We start from the raw sequence: 17,108 nt of genomic DNA on the forward strand, positions 1-17,108 counted from the left end.
TTAGTGCTCAGACTCTCGCCCGGAGAGTTCGCGGGCACACAGGCCGGTGTCCTGAGACTAGGAACGCGAGGCCCGGGAAAAGCTTAACCCCGCCCCTCGCCCCGAAAAGACGCCTGCGCATCGCGGTAGACTGAGCTTTTTCTCACTCCGTTGGGCCTGCTCAGATGGAGCGAGTGCGCACGCGCCGTTTGCGCCTGCTGGGAAGAAGTCACGTGGTAGCCGGAAAGCGTGACTGCTGCCGCTGCAAGAGTCACCTCCCGGGGCCGGACGATAACAACGACGTATTTCTTCTTCCATCACCCCTTCCGCTTCCGGTGTTCGAGGGCCCCGTGCCGGCGCGGTCTGCTACTCCAGCCCGGGTGTGGGGGCGCCGGTGGCCATGGCAATGTTTGAGCAGATGAGAGCGAACGTGGGCAAGTTGCTCAAGGGTATCGACAGGTCTGAGTCCCGTTGGGGGGAGCGCTTCTGGCCAAGCGGGGTGGAGGAGAGGGCTTTCCGGAGACATCGAAGGGTAGTCAGGGTCCCGTGGCTGTTCTGGGCTGGGGTCTCTGTCATTCTCCATGTGGAAGTCTCGTTCTGGAGGAGGAAATGTCTAAGGAGACAGCACTGCAGAGGTCTAGAGGCAGGAGAGAACCTTGTTTATCACTTGCTCTCCCTCTGTTTCTGTTCCTCAGTTTCTCACTGTGTCAGTGCCTCGGCCTCGCCTTTTTTGGCCGCTCATGTCACTCACTGGTCACTGGTACCGACTCTGTCAGTGCTGGGCGATGCTGGGGCTTAGAATTGACCAAGATAGCTGCAGACCGTGCTTTCACGAAGTTCCCAGTCCAGAGGCGATAAGAGTGATACGCGGGAATGGTTAGGCTGGGATGGGGGAGGCACACGCAGGGGGTTCGGAATGGAATGGGGAAATATAGGGGGCTCTGGAAGCCTGAGGTAGGGGAGACACCTGATCTAGCTTGGGCCAAGGGAGGCTTTTTGAAGGTGGTGAAGTCTAGATTAAGACCTGAAAGACAAGTGAGAATGAGACAGGTGAAGAAAGATAATGGGAAGACTTGAACTGGGCAAGAAAAGGAAGAAAGGAGTTCTGGGCAGAAGAAACACTATGGACAAATGCTTTGAGAGGAAATGAGCTTAGGGCCCACATCATGGAGGGAGGGCACTGGGGAGCCATGGAATGATTTTAAGCAGGAGAGGGACGTGGTCACGTTTATGCTTTAGAAAGACTTCTCTATTGTGTGGATGGGGGGCGGTGGCGGGAGGAGTCTGGAGAAAGGTGGAAGACCAGTGAAAGGCTATGAAGGGACCCAGACAGGAAAGGATGGGACTGAACCAGGGTGGGAGCCTGGAGAGAGGCTAAGGGGTTGGGTGGCAGAGGTGTTTAAGGGGCCAGGTATACAGGCTGCAAGGTGGTGGAGGCATCTAGGACAAGACCCAGGGCTCCAGTGGGACTGGAGCTTGGGTGAGAGGTCTGGTATGTGGAGAGATTTTATTAGAGATTATGGAGCTGATTCAAGATTGGGGCAGGACAAGTGTCCCGTGCCAGATTTAGAGGGAAGGAAGGGAGGGAGGAGCAGGTCATAGTGGCCCCCTGGCCTCGTAAAGTGGGCTCAGCTCCTGTCTCCTTTCTGTTTACCCATTTTCTTCCTCCTCTAGGTATAATCCTGAGAACTTGGCCACCCTGGAGCGCTATGTGGAGACGCAGGCCAAGGAGAATGCCTATGACCTGGAAGCTAACCTCGCTGTCCTGAAGCTGTGAGTATCTGCCCCCGCCCCCATCCCTATGCCAGCAGCCAGCAGGGTGCTACTTTCAACGTGGGGAGGACTGGGAAGTTAGCCTGCAGGATGTGGCTTCTCTTGATATGCAAGACCAGGAAATCAAGGAAGCTGAGTTTTAAAAAACCAATTGGAAGCATGTGTATAGGATAGTAGTACAGAAGATGAATGTGCAAGGTAACAAGGAACTGTAAACAGGCACTCACGCAGTCGCCATCCATACAGCAACGTCAGGTGTCGCTAGTGCCCCGGGAGCTCTCTGCCTACATGCTCTGTGCCGACCACCTCACCCCCCCACCCCATTTTGGCAACTCCTCTTCGCTCTGGCAGCAAGGCTTTATGTGATAGTTTACCACACGTGCCTGCGTCTTGACTGGCTCCGCTCAGGTTTGCATCTGAAGTTTGCACACGTGGAGTCCTGCGTCTGGCGTCTGCTCAGTGGTGGATCTGTGAGTGCCATCCAGTTTTTTGTAGCAGCAGTTTGTTGTTGCTGTAAGGTGTGTGACTCCATTCTAATTCCCCATTCTCCTGTCGATGGGCATTTGAGTACTTCTCTCAAGTATTTTCTTTGACACACGACCAACTGGGTAATCTTCGCAGATTATGCAGCCTCGGGTTTTTCATCTGTGAAACTGGGATGACGATGTTTGAAATTGTGGGATTGTTTGGTTTGTTACTGGTGAGGATCACTGCTTAGTGAGCCCCCACCACGTGCTAGCTGGGTGTTATACTTTGTACGTATTAACTGGTTTAATTGCTCTGTTGTCTCTGTGAGGTATGGTTGTTCTTATCCCCATTTGCAAGGGAGGAAACTGAAGGACAGAAAATTTAAAACACGTAATCTGAGGTCACCTAGCCGGGAAGTTTAAATCCAGGCAGTCTGGCTCTAGATCCTTAACCACTGCACCAGGTACTTCTTGTATACTCTTACATACGTGAATCACTTATAACAATACCTGCCTCGTTGGGCGATGGTGTGTATTAACTGTCCTCCTCTATAGAGCAGGAGCGTGTGGCTGAGGAAGATGAAGGTCATGCAGCCACAAAGTGTTGCAGTTGGAAGTGGAGCCCAGGCATGTCCACCTCCCGAGCTCCACAGCCTTGTGTGGCCAAAGCAGTGGGCAGTCTGATGGGTACCTGGTGCATCTCGGGGACCTGGAGGTGCCACTGTTGCTGTGTCTCTTACTGCCCTTCTCAGGTACCAGTTCAACCCAGCCTTCTTCCAGACCACCGTCACTGCGCAGATCCTGCTGAAGGCCCTCACCAACCTCCCCCACACCGACTTCACGCTGTGCAAGTGTATGATCGACCAGGCACACGTATCCTTCCAGCTCTGGGGCCAGGGTTTGCAGGGGAGGTGGGTGTAGGTGAGCTCCCAGGGATGTGGCTGTGGCTTCATCCACAAACACTGAGTGCCTGCTCTAGGCCAGGGCCTGCCCTCCTGTAGCTCACAGTCCATTGGAGGAAACAGACGGGTCCCTGTGAGTTATAGCTCAGAGTGGTCAGGGCTGGGGAGCCAGAGAAGGCACCTCACCCTGCTCTGGAGGTTAGGGGAAGCTTCCTGGAGGAGAGAACTTTTGAAAGATGAGGAGTTAGGTGAAGAGCTCGGAAAGGGCGATCCAGGCAGACGGAACAGCATGTAGGGAGGCCTGGAGGGAAAGAACAACTTGGTGCCATCTTTTAGAGATGGCAGAGGAAGTTCAGCTTAGGCTTGCCATAGGTTTTAAACTGGAATGTGGTCAGACTCAAAAAGGGTGCTGGGAAGCCACAAAACACTTTAAAAAGCTCAGCAATACAGGTAGATTAATGCTTTAGACAGATTCCCCTCAGGGTTCTCAGCTGAGGAGGCACCACCAGGCAAGAAGCAGGAGAGGATGGGGGCTGCGACTGGGGCCCGGGCAAGGGACAGGACCCTGTTTTGATAGCTTTCAAAAACAAAGGCATATGGCACCTAAATTGGAAAGCATGAAAGAATACCAAAAAAATACAAGGGAATATGCAGTGAAAACGCCAGGCTTCTTCCTTCCCCTGTCCCATGGCTGCGGCACTCCATTCCCATGAGGCAGCAGTTGTTTGTAGTTCCTGGGGACTGCTCCACGGGTATTCTGTGGCTATGTAAATACGGATGTGTGTTTATATGCACGTATTTTTCCCTATCCATACGGTTGGATGTTAGGCACACTGTCTGCGTCTTGCTTTTTTCATGTCATTGTGTGTCTCAGCAAGCTCTCCCTCGTCGGTGCTGTGAGTGACTCGATCCCAGAGTATGGATATGCTGAGTTTATTTGCATCGCTCTCCTCGGTGGACACATACGTTATTTCTCATCTCTTGCTGTTACGGTAATAGGGCACACACTGTCCTGCGTGTGTCCACAGAAGAAATAAGAGGGGTTTGTTTCCCACTTCTTCTGGGCCTTTGGAAGAAAAGTTAGGTGGGGAGGGATGATTTAGGACCCAACACCAGCCTCTTCAGGCTCCAAGGCCGTTTTCCCTTAACGCTTCCTCCTCCCAGCAAGAAGAGCGGCCGATCCGACAAATTCTATACCTCGGAGACCTGCTGGAGACCTGCCACTTCCAGGCCTTCTGGGTAACTTTCTTTGGGTCCCAGGACAGGCTGGGTGGGTCCCAGGACAGGCTGGGTGGGTCCAGGGTCAGTGGGGTTGGGCCGTGGTGAGCAGACCATTGGCTGCCTCTGTGGTGAAGGGCCCTGTGCTCTGCATTGTGTGCGTGATCCTGTGGGACCATTATCCTCCTCACACAGAGCCCACGAGGCCAAGGCTGAGTCTGTCCCTCGCTTCTCCTCTGCATCCTTCATCTGGGCTCTCTGGCACTTGTCATCTGTCATAAGTAGAAGCCTTCCATTAGCTTTTTCTCTGCATATTCTTCCTTCTTGCTCTGACCAGAGCCTGGGCCCTCACTGAGGCTGTGCCTTGTCCTGCAGCCCCCAAGTCGGGCAGTTGGCCACCTCGCCTCTTTGTTCCTCCCCGCCACTCACAGAGCCATCTCCCCCTTCCCCTGCCCGAAGCCCCCAGTCCTGAAGCTCATGCCGTCAGCGTTGATCACAATCACGTACTAACTGGCTTTGTGGGTATCAGCCACAGTCCCTGGATCTAGCTCCTACTCAGTGCCACTCTGCCCAGTCAGATGATGATCCTTTACCATCGACCTCTTGGTTCCTTGCTCTCTTGTTCAGCTCTCTAGCCCTCCACCTGGCACACTCACCCCCATAGTCATGTTCTCGTCCAGTTCTTTGCAGCACGTTAAACCCCGGAGGAGCTTTAAAAAATACTGACACTTGGGTTCTGCCCTCACAGAGCCTGGGTGTCATCTAGGCTTTGGGATTTTGAAAATTATCTCCGGTAATTCTGATCTCTGGCTAGGGTGTGGGCCTACTGCCCTCACTAGATTTGTCCTCATTGGTAATGGTCCCTCTCCTCCTCCTGTAGATTTCGAACGTCTCCATCCTCTGACTGCTTCCTTCTGCCTTCCCAGCTCACTTGCAGAAGGTCCCTAACCCACCATTGTTACCTTGATCAGCACCAGCAGCTCCAGCCCTCTGTTGTTCATGTTCTCCTGTCCTGCTTCCTTCCCCACCCTGTCCGCACCCACCTGGTAACGATGAACGCGGCTAGAGAAACAGCCACCAGGAGCACATCGCTTCCTGGAGCCCACAGCACTCAGCTCCCTGAGCAGGCTGGCTTCCTGGCCCAGCTTGTCCCCCCTCTAGCTGCCCTGGACATCTTTTCTGCCTTCTTGTCTCTTCCCCTTCTACTCACGCCAACTTAGTCTGGCTTATTGTTTCGTGGGAAGACAGAAGCAGTCAAGGCAGAACTTGTGTGTGCTCCTGCCCCTAGTCCTGGCATTCCACCCATGGCTGATCCCAGCACCTCACCTGCAGCTGACTCACACTTTACTCTCTCAGGGGTGAGGGGTTGTCTAAGGCCACCCACAGCACACTGGGTCCACTCGGAGCTCTCCCTGACTCCCCTGTAGCATCGCACTTATTCTGGACTATTCCTCTCAGTATAGAAGCACCTCTAATATGCGGTTAAAAAAAGAGACCAAACCCACTGCTGTCGAGTCGATTCCGACTCATAGTGACTCTATAGGGCAGAGTAGAACTGCCCCATAGAGTTTCCAAGGAGCGCCTGGCGGATTTGAACTGCCAGCCTCTTAGTTAACAGCTGTAGCACTTAACCACCATGCCACCAGGGTTTCTAACATGCAGTTAGTTCTATCTAAAAAGTAAAAAGCATCCTTGACCTCCACGTTCCCGATCAGCTCCCCCTTTTGTCTACATCTCTTTACGGCCACACTCCTGGGTAGAGGGTCCACCTGTCCTGGTTTGCCTGGGACTCTCCTGGTTTTAAAACTTAAAGTCTCACATCCCAGGAAACCCTTCAGTTTTGGACAAACAGGAACATTTGGTCACTCTGCTACTGGAGTGCGTTGTCCGTGCTGTCTCTGCTTCCCTCCCTGCTCGCTTGAACCCACTCTATTCAGACTTTAATTTCCCACCCCCACACATTCCACTGAAACCACCCTTGTCAAGGCTAGCAGTCAGGCCTCACCTTAGCTGCCCCGCTGGCCGCCACTGAGACGGGTGATCATGCTCTGCTCCTGAACACTTGATTCAAGCAGGACTACTGCTCTCCTGGTTTTCTCCTTCTGCCTCACTGGCTGAGCCTTCAGAGTGTCCTGGTGGGCTCCACCTCATCCCCTCACAGGTGTGGGAGGGAGCCCTTGCTGGGAAGGTGACGTCTGAGCAGAGATCTAAAGGAGGTGAGGGTGCTGGCCATTGGGGAAGGGACTTCCACACAGGAACAGCCCATGCAAAGGCCCTGAGGCAGGAGCGTCCTGGCCTGTTGGAGGAGTATTGAGGAGGCCATGTAGCTGGAGCAGGGCGAGTAGGAGGAGACGCACTCACAGGTGACAGAGGCAGGTGATGTGGGTCTCATAGGCCACGGTAGGGCTTTGACTTTCACCCTGAGCCAGACAGGAGCAAGGGGAGGTGGTTGAGTGCGGCTTGCTAATCTGTATCTGTCCCCTCTTTTGTGTCCTGCCTGCCAGGGTTCAAACCCACCTCTACCACCTTGGGCAAATCATTTTAGGTGCTCCGCGCCTTGGCTTCGTAATCTCTAAAATGGGCGTGAGCACAGTAACTGTTATGTCCGGGTTACGACAGGAGAGTGCCTGGCACGCGAGGTGACTCCTGGCATATCAGCTGCTGTTGTAATTAATGTTAGCGTCATCGTGAATATTCTTCTTCCCCTCATAGCAAGCTTTGGATGAAAACATGGACCTCTTGGAAGGCATTACAGGCTTTGAAGACTCTGTCCGAAAATGTAAGCCCCTCCCTGTGCCCGACCCCCCTATTGGGAGGGAACGGGGTGGGGAGTGGGAGCAGAGTCTTAGGGGGGCGGCCCCTCACTGTTTTTGTCTCTGACCCCCCAGTTATCTGCCATGTGGTGGGCATCACTTACCAGCACATTGACCGCTGGCTGCTGGCCGAGATGCTTGGGGATCTGACGGGTAAGGTCCTTGTAAATCTAGGAGAAAATCTGGTGGTCAGGGCCAGTTAACCTGGCCAGTGTGGCAGATGGGCCCATGTCTGCCTCACCAGGTGTGACTGAAGGCCCAGTCCAGGAGGGAAACCAGAGTGTGTATAAGACGTCCCTTCCTCGGGGGATATCTTAGGCTATTCGTTCACTGATCTGCATGAATGCCAGGCACTGTGCTAGGCCGTGGGGACGCCACAGTGGACAAGACAGGATACGCAGCTTGGTTCTCACGGAGGTAGCAAGACAGCAGACTGGGATGTACGTGTACAAGACAGGAGGAGGTGGCAGCACTGGAGCCATTCCCTCGTGGAGTGCGGGTCCCTCGTGAAGCAAGGCAGGCAGCCGGGGGCAGTGCAGAGGGGAGCTCCTGAGGGAGGCTGTGCTTTGGGCCGCTTGTGCTCCTGGGGAAGTGAGGGCCAGTGGGGCTGGAGCAGAGTGTGCGGGCGAGGCTGGGGGAGAGGTCGGAGGGGCAGTGGTTGGAGGGGAGCCCCCAGATTGCATGGGGCCTCCTGACGGCCGTGTCCTTTACCGGAGTGAGATAGAGCCACAGAGGAGGGACAGGACTGAGTTTACGTTATTAAAAGATTTCTCCAAAAAAGAAAAATAGTACCGTGTTCATATGTGCGTATGTGTATGTATTTGCTTTTGTCAAAAAAAAGTAGGGAGGAAAACGATGACTCCCAAGAGACGGGGTAGGAATGAGGAGGAGCAGGGTGGGCTTGGGGGTGAGACTTCCCAAGTTTTTTTTTTTTTTTTGCCATTTGATCCAGGTAGTTTTTTAGTAGCCAAAGTGACATTTTTTCTTTTTAAATTGTGATAACAAAACATTTGATGTTTCCCCAATCTAGCAGAAGACTGCTTTTATTTAGATACTTTGTGTCAAGCAGTATACCAAGGGCTTTTCCTAGGTAGCTGTTGTACGTTATAAAAAAGTGCAACAAAGTCAAAGGGGCATAGCACCAACCTGAGAATTGAGTAAAGAGAAGCAACCGAATCTTCTAATTGCGTTGACAAAATTGGTAACACTCGTACAGGAGAGAATTAATTCAAGTCACTGAACACAGTCGCCTGGCCGTACGTTCTCGTTAGCATATTTTCCAGGGACAAAAAAAGAACTACGAAGAAATACTCAAACTTGACGCAAAGGCTTATTGTCAGTGGGAATGACAGCATTGGAACTTGGAAACCATGTCTTGTGGGTTGTGGGCAAAAGCAGACAAGTAAACACATTACTCTTGTTAGGAGCCAAGATTTTCACTGGGAGGGAAGGGAGAGAAATACAAAGAAGTGAAAGCAGAATCCCTGTGCTGTTAAATGTGAGAAAACAAAAAAGCTGCCCCTGGCTGCAGGTAGGAAGACGAGCTCTGGAAGGGCAGGGCGGCCACAGTGGGACCTGTCAGGCTGTCGTGGCCTGGAGAGAAGATGCAGGTGGCTTCTGGTCTGGTCTGAAGCAGTCAGGCAACAGGGGTGCCCTGGCCTGGCGAAGCCTCGATTCCCTTGGCTCCCAGGCTCCCTGGGGTGTTGGGATCGGGGTGACTGAAGCCCCCGTGCTGCCCCATGTCCCTGCAGACAGCCAGCTGAAGGTGTGGATGAGTAAGTACGGCTGGAGCACTGACGAGTCGGGCCAGATCTTCATCTGTAGCCAGGAGGAGAGCATTAAACCCAAGAATATTGTGGAGAAGATTGACTTTGACAGTGAGTGGGGCTGAGGGGGTGGGAGGAAGGCAGCCTTCCATAGAGGCCAGGGCCAAGGGGGTGGGAGGAAGGCGGCCTTCCATAGAGGCCAGGGCTAAGGGGATGGGAGGAAGGCGCCCTTCCACAGAGGCCAGGGCTGAGGGGATGGGAGGACGGCGCCCTTCCACAGAGGCCAGGGCTGAGGGGGTGGGAGGAAGGCACCCTTCCATAGAGACCAGGGCCAAGGGGATGGGAGGAAGGCGCCCTTCCACAGAGGCCAGGGCTGAGGGGGTGGGAGGAAGGCGCCCTTCCACAGAGACCAGGGCTGAGGGGGTGGAGGAAAGCACCCTTCCACAGAGACCAGGGCTGAGGGGGTGGGAGGAAGGCACCCTTCCATAGAGGCCAGGGCCGAGGGGGTGGGAGGAAGGCACCCTTCTACAGAGACCAGGGCTGCGGGGGTGGGAGGAAGGCGCCCTTCCATAAAGGCAAGGGCCAAGGGGGTGGAGGAAGGCACCCTTCCACAGAGACCAGGGCTGAGGGGGTGGGAGGAAGGCGCCCTTCCACAGAGACCAGGGCTAAGGGGGTGGGAGGAAGGCGCCCTTCCATAGAGACAAGGGCCAAGGGGGTGGAGGAAGGCACCCTTCCACAGAGACTAGGGCTGAGGGGGTGGGAGGAGGGCGCCGCTCCACAGAGACCAGGGCTGAGGGGGTGGGAGGAGGGCGCCGCTCCACAGAGACCAGGGCTGAGGGGGTGGGAGGAAGGCGCCCTTCCACAGAGACTAGGACCGAGGCCCGAAGGACACAGGTAGAGATTTCTTGCACGGGGCCTGGGAAATGCTTACCTTCTAGAGGGCACTGGCCTTTGACAGGGCTGCTCGCCAGGGAGGGATATGGACAGTGCTTGGTGTCCTTCCCTGGTACTTCCAGGCCCAGGTCCTGCCTTGCAACCCTCAACAAGGCTTCCCGGAGCCTAGAGGGGCCTTGTAAGGAACCCCCCAACCCTTACTGATTCCAGGAAGTCTCTCTTTCATCCTTGGGGGCTCTCAGGCCTCAGCCCTGGCACCCACTGAAACACAGCAGAACACTTAGCTCTGCGGGCTCTGGAGCTGGGATTTTTTCTGTGCCTCAGTTTTTTCATTTAAAAAATGGGGATGACAGCAGCAATAATTGTAGTGAGTACTGTATGGTACTTTCCGTTTATTAGTTATTTAATGCTCACTTCACTCTATAGGATGGGTTCCATTATTGTAAATTGCTGATTAACGGTAACATCCACCTCACGGAGTTGGGCAGCACTGAAGGAGTTGATGGAACGCCAATTGAGATGTTTCAGCCAACAGATTCAGCGCTGGAGGTGCTCACTCGTCTGTGCCAAGAAACGTGGAAGACAGCCTCCTGGCCAACCCACTGGAAGAGATCCATATTTATGCCCATTCCCAAGAAAGGTGATCCATCTAAACAGAAATTATTGAATAATATCATTAATATCACACGCAAGCAAAATTTTGCTGAAGATCATTCAAAATCAGCTGCAGCAGTATATAACAGGGAACTGCCAGAAGTTCAGGCCGGATTCAGAAGAGGACGTGGAACCAGGGATATCATTGCTGATGTCAGATGGATCCTGGCTGAAAGCAGAGAATACCAGAAGGATGTTTACCTGTGTTTTATTGACCATGCAAAGGCATTCGATTGTGTGGATCATAACAAACTATGGATAACAGTGAGAAGAATGGGCATTCAGAACACTTAATTGCCCTCGTAAGGAATCTGTACAGGGCTCAACAGGGAGTCGTTTGAACAGAAGAAACGGATACTATTTGCTGTGTATGCTGAGCATCCAAGAAGCTGGACTGTATGAACAAGAACGGGGCATCAGGATTGGAGGAAGACTCGTTAACAACCTGCGTATGCAGATGACACAACCTTGCTTGCTGAAAGTGAAGGGGTCTTGAAGCACTTACTGATGAAGAGTAAAGACCACAGATTTCTGTGTGGGTTACACCTTAATATAAAGAAAAAAGTCCTCACAACTGGACCAATAAACAACATCCTGATAAACGAAGAAAAGATTGAAGTTGTCAAGGATTTCATTTTACTTGGGTCCACAGTCAGTACCCATGGAAGCAGCAGTCAAGAAATCAAAGGGCACACTGCACTGGGCTGATCTGCTGCAAAAAAAAAAAAAAAGGACCTTTTTATTTAAAGTGTTGAAGAGCAAAGATGTCACCTTGAAGACTAAGGTGTGCCTGACCCAAGCCATGGTGTTTTCAGTCGCCTTATATGCATGTAAAAGCTGGGCAGTGAATAAGGAAGACCGAAGAAGAATTGATGCCTTTGAATTATGGTGTTGGCACAAAATATTGGATATACCGTGGACTGCCAAAAGAGTGAACAAATCTATCTTGGAAGAAATACAGCCAGAATGCTACTTAGAAGCAAGGATGAGGAGACCACGTCTCACATATTTTGGACACATTGTCAGGAGGGATCAGTTCCTGGAGAAAAACATCATGCTTGATAAAGTAGAGAGTCAGTGAAAAAGAAGACGACCCTCGAGGTAGATCAACACAGTGGTTGCGACAGTGGGCTTAAGCATGGCAGCAACTGTGAGGGTGGCGCGGGATTGGGCAGTGTTTTGTTCTGTTGTGCACAGGGTCTCTGTGAGTCAGAACCAACTTGACAGCACCTAACAACAACACGGAGTTGTGTGAGGTGAGATGACCCGCGTATAACACTTTGTGAAGAGCAAGTTACACAGCTTAGTAAGTGGTAACCACGGTTACTATCACCGTCATACACGTTTAGCTAACACAGACTCGACCGATTGCTCAAGTAAGAAACAGGATGAAATAGCTCCTCAGTCAGCTTATGCTGCCTCATCAGTCTGTTCGCTGAGGGGATGCCTTACAGGAAGAACCAAGGCACAGGGGTGAGTTCCTTGGGCCCTGGGTCTTCTGTCCACCCTCTTGAGTGAGATTCTGATATTTTAAAGATACAGATTGGACAACATATCTTCTCAGTTCACACCAGTTGATTTGGGTACTTAGTTGAGTGTTATGGATTGAATTGTGTCCAAAAATATTTGTCAACTTGGCTAGGCCATGATTCCCAGTATTGTGGGGTTGTCCTCCAGTTTGTGATCTGATGTGACTTTCCTATGTGTTGTAATCCTGACGTCTGTGATGCTAATGAGGCAGGATTAGAGGCAGTTTTGTTAATGAGGGAGGGCTCAGTCTACAGGATTAGATTGTATCTTGAGTAAATCTCTTTTGAGGTATGAAAGAGATGAAGCAAGCAGAGAGAAGAACCTCATTACCACCAAGCAAGAAGAGCCAGGAGTGGAGTATGTCCTTTGAGCCCAAGGTCCCTGCACTGAGAAGTTCCTAGACCACGGGGAACATTGATGACAAGTTCCTTCATCTTGAGCTGACAGAGAGAGAAACCCTTCCCCTGGAGCTGGCACCCTGAATTCAGACTTCCAGCCTCCTAGACAAGGAGAGAATAAGTCTGTTTGCTGAAGCATCTACTTGTGGTATTTCTGTGATAGCGGCACTAGATGACTAAGGAACAGCACTGAATGGCCAGTTATCTGCACTCCTGGACAATGGAACCTCACCTCCAAGTTAGATGAGCCCCTGTGTGTTGGGGACTCCCTGTGTGTAAGAACTCCCTTGAGCAGGATTCTGCAATGAGGCGACCCAAGTCTTGTGCTTGGTGGTGGTGGTTAGGTGCCATCAAGTTGGTTCCAACTCACAGCAACCCCCTGCACAACAGAACGAAACATCGCCCAGTCCTGCGCTATCCTTACAGTTATTGTTATGCTTGAACTCATTGTTGCAGCCACTGTGTCAGTCCACCTCGTTGAAGGTCTTCCTCTTTTCTGCTGACCCTGTACCCTGCCAAGCATGATGTCCTTCTCCAGGGACTGATCCCTCCTGACAATGTGTCCAAAGTATGTAAGATGCAGTCAGTCTCGCCATCCTTGCGTCTATGGAGCATTCTGGTTGTACTTCTTCAAAGACAGATTTGTTCACTCTTTTGGCAGTCCATGGTATATCCAATATTTTGTGCCAACACCATAATTCAAAGGCATCAATTCTTCTTCGGTCTTCCTTGTTCACTGCTCAGCTTTTACATGCACATAAGGTGATTGAAAGCACCATGGTTTGGGTCAGGCACACCTTAGTCTTCAAGGTGATATCTTCGCTTTTCAACACTTCAAAGAGGTCTTTTGCAGTAGATCTGCCCAATGCAGTGTGTCCTTTGGTTTCTTGAGTGCTACTTCCATGGGTACTGACTGTGGATCCAAATAAAATGAAATCCTTGACAAGGTCAATCTTTTCTCTGTTTATCATGATGTTGCTCATTGGTCCAGTTGTGAGGACTTCTGTTTCCTTTATGGGGACGTGTAATCCATACTGAAGGCTGTGGCCTTTGATCATTAGTAAGTGCTTCAAGTCCTCTTCACTTTCAGCAAGCAAGGTTGTGTCATCTGCTTAACACAGGTTGTTAACGAGTATCCTGCAAATAGAACATAATAACAACACTTCCTTAGTGCCAGGCATTGCTCTAAGCCCTTCGTTTAATCCTCACAGCCATCGTATGGGGTGGATGCTGTTGTCATCCCCATTTGACAGGTAGGGAAACTGATGCACAGAGATGTTAAGTAATTTGCCTAGCGTCACCCAGCTGGTAAATGGCAGAGTTGGGATTTGAACCTAGGCTTCCTTGCTTCAGAGTCTAGCTTTTAACTACTGCCCCAACTGCCTTTGTGCCGATGACCTGGGCCCAGAAGGGCTTTGAGATCTGCCATGGTTGGTGGCTGGAGGTTCGTCTCCCATTCCTCCCACGTTGACCTGGTCTTCTCTTCTCTTCACAGGTGTGTCTAGCATCATGGCCTCGTCCCAGTAACTTCACAGGTGTTTTAATAAAGCCCTGTTGACTTAACCCTGGCGTATTCTCTTCATTGACTTCCTGCCTCTGCCCTTCGTCCACCAGAGGGAGCCCGGAGCAGGCCCCGGCTCTGCCCTGCCCAGCCCTGTGCTGGAGTCAACTCTCTCCTGGCTGGGCCACTTTAGCGGTCCTTCCGCCACCTTTCTTCCTCTCGTGCCCATCCAGGAGAGCTTCCATCCACCCTCCTGACTTGTCAGGTTGTGAGTGGGGGTGCAGGGAAGAATTTGTGCACAGGAAGGGCAACTGGGGTGGCAGCAATGAGTCAGCAAGGAGGAGCAAGGTGTGAATAGGACGGAGGTGCCCAACCCTGTAGCTGGGTGGCCCAGGCTCTTTTGCCTTCTTGAGTAGGTGAACAGGAATGAGCCACCTGGTTTCCTGGTGAGGGAGAGATACTTCTGCCTTGGCAGTTGGGCCTACCTGAAGCCCTTCCCCGTAGACACTAGATGGACCTGGCAGAGGCTGTACTGTGGAGATGGTTCTCACAGACAGGTGCTAGGTGGGCCTGGCAGCGGCTGTACAGTGGAGATGGTCTTCACAGACAGGCACTAGGTGGAGCTGGCAGAGGCTGTACTGTGGAGATGGTCCTCACAGCAGGCTCTAGGTGGACCTGGCAGAGGTTGTATGTGTGTGTTGGGAAGGGGTTCTGTCTGCCTCAAATCCTGGCTCTGTCACTTAGCCTGTTGTGTGACACCACCTCTCTCTCTGTTTCCCCCAGGGAGAATGATGGCAGCCTCTTCCAGTTGTGAGCATTTGATGATCTCTTCCCAGTAAAGTTCTCTATTCAGGGCCTAGCCTATTGGAGGTACCTCAAAAGAAAGGCCTAGTGATCTACTTCCAAAAAATCAGCTGTTATTAATTACAGATTCAGTAGGGATTTTGCCAAGGCTGCAAACTAGGTACCAGTACTCTTTTGTTTGGAGTGATTTCACGAGAAAATTGAGAATTGAAAACTGAAACAAGGGTGTAAAAATGGCATGGCGGAGGCGCCTGACATGTAACTTACAAAGGGGTAAAAAAAAAAAAAAAATTTTTTTTGGAGAATCAAAATCAACAGTGCAAGGCTGATTCCTATGAGGCAGAGGTCAGATATGCCTCCACTCTCTGCTGTTTTTACCAATTCTGACACCAGCCATCCCCCTCACGGCACTCTACTCTGCTGGGCTTGATAATTTGTTGAGAACTCACAGATCATATTCAGAGTTGTGGGGTTTTTTAGGGAAGTAACATGATTCAGGTTCAGGAACACTCAGGATACAGTTCTTCCATCAGGACAGCCTCTTCTCAGCCATGCCCGTGGGCACACCTCTCACCCTATGCCCTTTGGCCAGCCTCTGCCCTGCTTGGGCAAGTGTTACAAGGCTGTTTAATTTTGCTAATAAGTGCCAGGGGGCACCCCACTCCACCAGTAAGTCTCGGCCCAAAGGCACATCAGCTCTCTAGCTGTGTAGGTCAGCAAGCGTAGCTCTGCTGACATGTCCAGAGGTACCTCACTCCACCGGCAAGCCTCCTGCCTGAAGGCGCTCAGCTTTCTCACTCCGTGGTCTGGGAAGCTCACTGTGCCATCTCCTAACTGCCTCTGCTGCTCTTGTTTTTCTGCTGTCATCCTCTGCTGCTGCTTCTCACCATCTCTGGTGTTACAACTCTGTCTCCTGGGTCTAGGAGGTTCTAGGCACAGGCACCCCAGGTCCAAAGGATGTGCTCTGCTTCCATCTCTTCCTGGTGGTAGTCAGGTCCCTGTCTGCACTGAGATTGGCTCTCTTTTAAGCCTAGTGGAATGGCAAAACTGACCAATCCCCTTATTAGGGTTCCATACACCTTATTTGCATGGTGTCACCCCCACAGGGGTTCCAAGCACCTTATTTGCATTATCAGCAAGCTGTCCAATCCTCTTGGTGGGCCACAAGTGCTTCATTTACACAGTCGCACCCAATCATTGTGTGGGAGTCACAAAGTCTACGGCTAGGAGGGCAGTATTAAGTAATTCACTTGATACTCAGTACCCGTGTTCCCCCAAAGCAAAAAGATGCCAGAGCTTTGCAGCAGTTGCCCCTTTAGCCAGGCAGCTCTCCCCACCCCACATCCCCAGCCTGCTCCCCTCCTTTGTGCCTCTGGCCGAGTCGTCTGATCCTGAGCAGGGTTGGTTATTCCTATTTTACCAGTTGCCGTTCAGTCAATTCCAACTCACAGCGACCCCACGTGTGTCATAGTAGAGCTGTGCTTCGTACGGTTGTCAACGGCTGACTTTGGGAGGTAGGTCGCTAGGCCTTTCTTCTGAGGTACCTCTGAGCTGGACTCAAAGCTCCAACATTTCGTTTAGCAGCTGAGCGTGTTAACCATGTTTACCACCCAGGGACTCTTCCTGTTTTATACATGAGATATTCCAGACATTATTCTTCTCCCTGCCACCCATCCTGTGGTCTCATCTGTGGGCAGGTGGTAAGGGAAGGACCACAGTGCCTTCCTCTCTGGAAAATTGTGGAAATGCAATGCCACGGGAGATGTTCAGCCCTGAGTGTGGCTTGGTGGCTGCCCCTGACAGAGGACTTTGTTCCTGGGTGTCAGTGTGCATGAACTTGGTGGAAGGAGGGTGAGGGCAGCATATGAGCCCTTGGCCTTCCCAGCCCTCCCCGCTCAGTTGCCCTTATTTGGGGTGCCAGGGCGAGACAGGGCACCCTTTGCCCTGGGCTCCAGATCAGAGCAGGGGCCAGGAATGAGGGTGTGTCCAAACCCTGGGGACAGTGAGGAAAAGGAGCCAGCTCTGAGGCGGGTAGAAGGAAGGAGGACTGGGATGTTGCCAACCACCTGTATGTTTGTTCCAGTTAGCAAAAGGCACCTTCTTTGGGTGGGCACAACTCCCACTCACCCACATGGCAGGTGCCCTTGTGTAAGAGACAACCTGTACTGCTGGCCATGTGTCATGGATTGAATTGTAGCCTCCCCAAAATGTGTATCCAACTTGGCTAGGCCCTGATTCCCAGGACTGTGTGATTGCCATTTTGTCATCTGATGTGATTTTCCTGTGTTGTAAATCTTACCTCTATGATGTTAACCAGGCAGGATTAGAGGCAGTTATGTTAATGAGGCAGGACCTGATCTGTAAGATTAGTTTATATCTTGAGTCAATCTCCTTTGAGATATAAAAGAG

At 51.8% G+C, this 17,108-nt stretch overlaps 1 protein-coding gene across 4 annotated transcripts; it reads left to right on the forward strand.

The window, feature by feature from the left end:
- The first annotated feature begins 257 nt into the window (after positions 1–257).
- Positions 258–13,957, forward strand: EIF3K (eukaryotic translation initiation factor 3 subunit K). Of its 4 annotated transcripts, XR_010323304.1 has the most exons (9): positions 258–438; positions 1,654–1,752; positions 2,972–3,092; positions 4,286–4,360; positions 7,052–7,118; positions 7,228–7,305; positions 8,904–9,029; positions 10,239–11,939; positions 13,890–13,957. XR_010323304.1 is itself a non-coding variant. In XM_003420767.4 (8 exons), exons 1-8 carry the CDS (start codon positions 380–382, stop codon positions 13,919–13,921), a joined length of 657 nt encoding a protein of 218 aa, XP_003420815.1. In that variant the 5' UTR covers positions 258–379; the 3' UTR covers positions 13,922–13,957. The 4 variants fall into 4 exon arrangements, 3 of the variants coding, with proteins under 3 accessions (XP_003420815.1, XP_064149676.1, XP_064149677.1); XM_003420767.4 differs by lacking the exon at positions 10,239–11,939; XM_064293607.1 differs by lacking the exons at positions 258–438; positions 1,654–1,752; positions 10,239–11,939 and adding exons at positions 2,662–2,683; positions 2,775–2,846.
- Positions 13,958–17,108: the final 3,151 nt, after the last annotated feature.

This window comes from Loxodonta africana, chromosome 11 (genome assembly GCF_030014295.1).
Source record: "Loxodonta africana isolate mLoxAfr1 chromosome 11, mLoxAfr1.hap2, whole genome shotgun sequence".
Classification (NCBI taxonomy): domain Eukaryota; kingdom Metazoa; phylum Chordata; class Mammalia; order Proboscidea; family Elephantidae; genus Loxodonta; species Loxodonta africana.

Bases quoted from the DNA above. Each gene is read 5' to 3' on its own strand.
- EIF3K (XM_003420767.4), top strand. From the start codon at position 380: ATGGCAATGTTTGAGCAGATGAGAGCGAACGTGGGCAAGTTGCTCAAG. The intron at 439-1,653 runs GTCTGAGTCCCG...TTCCTCCTCTAG, and splicing joins TTGCTCAAGGGTATCGACAG to GTATAATCCTGAGAACTTGG. The intron at 7,306-8,903 runs GTAAGGTCCTTG...ATGTCCCTGCAG, and splicing joins GATGCTTGGGGATCTGACGG to ACAGCCAGCTGAAGGTGTGG.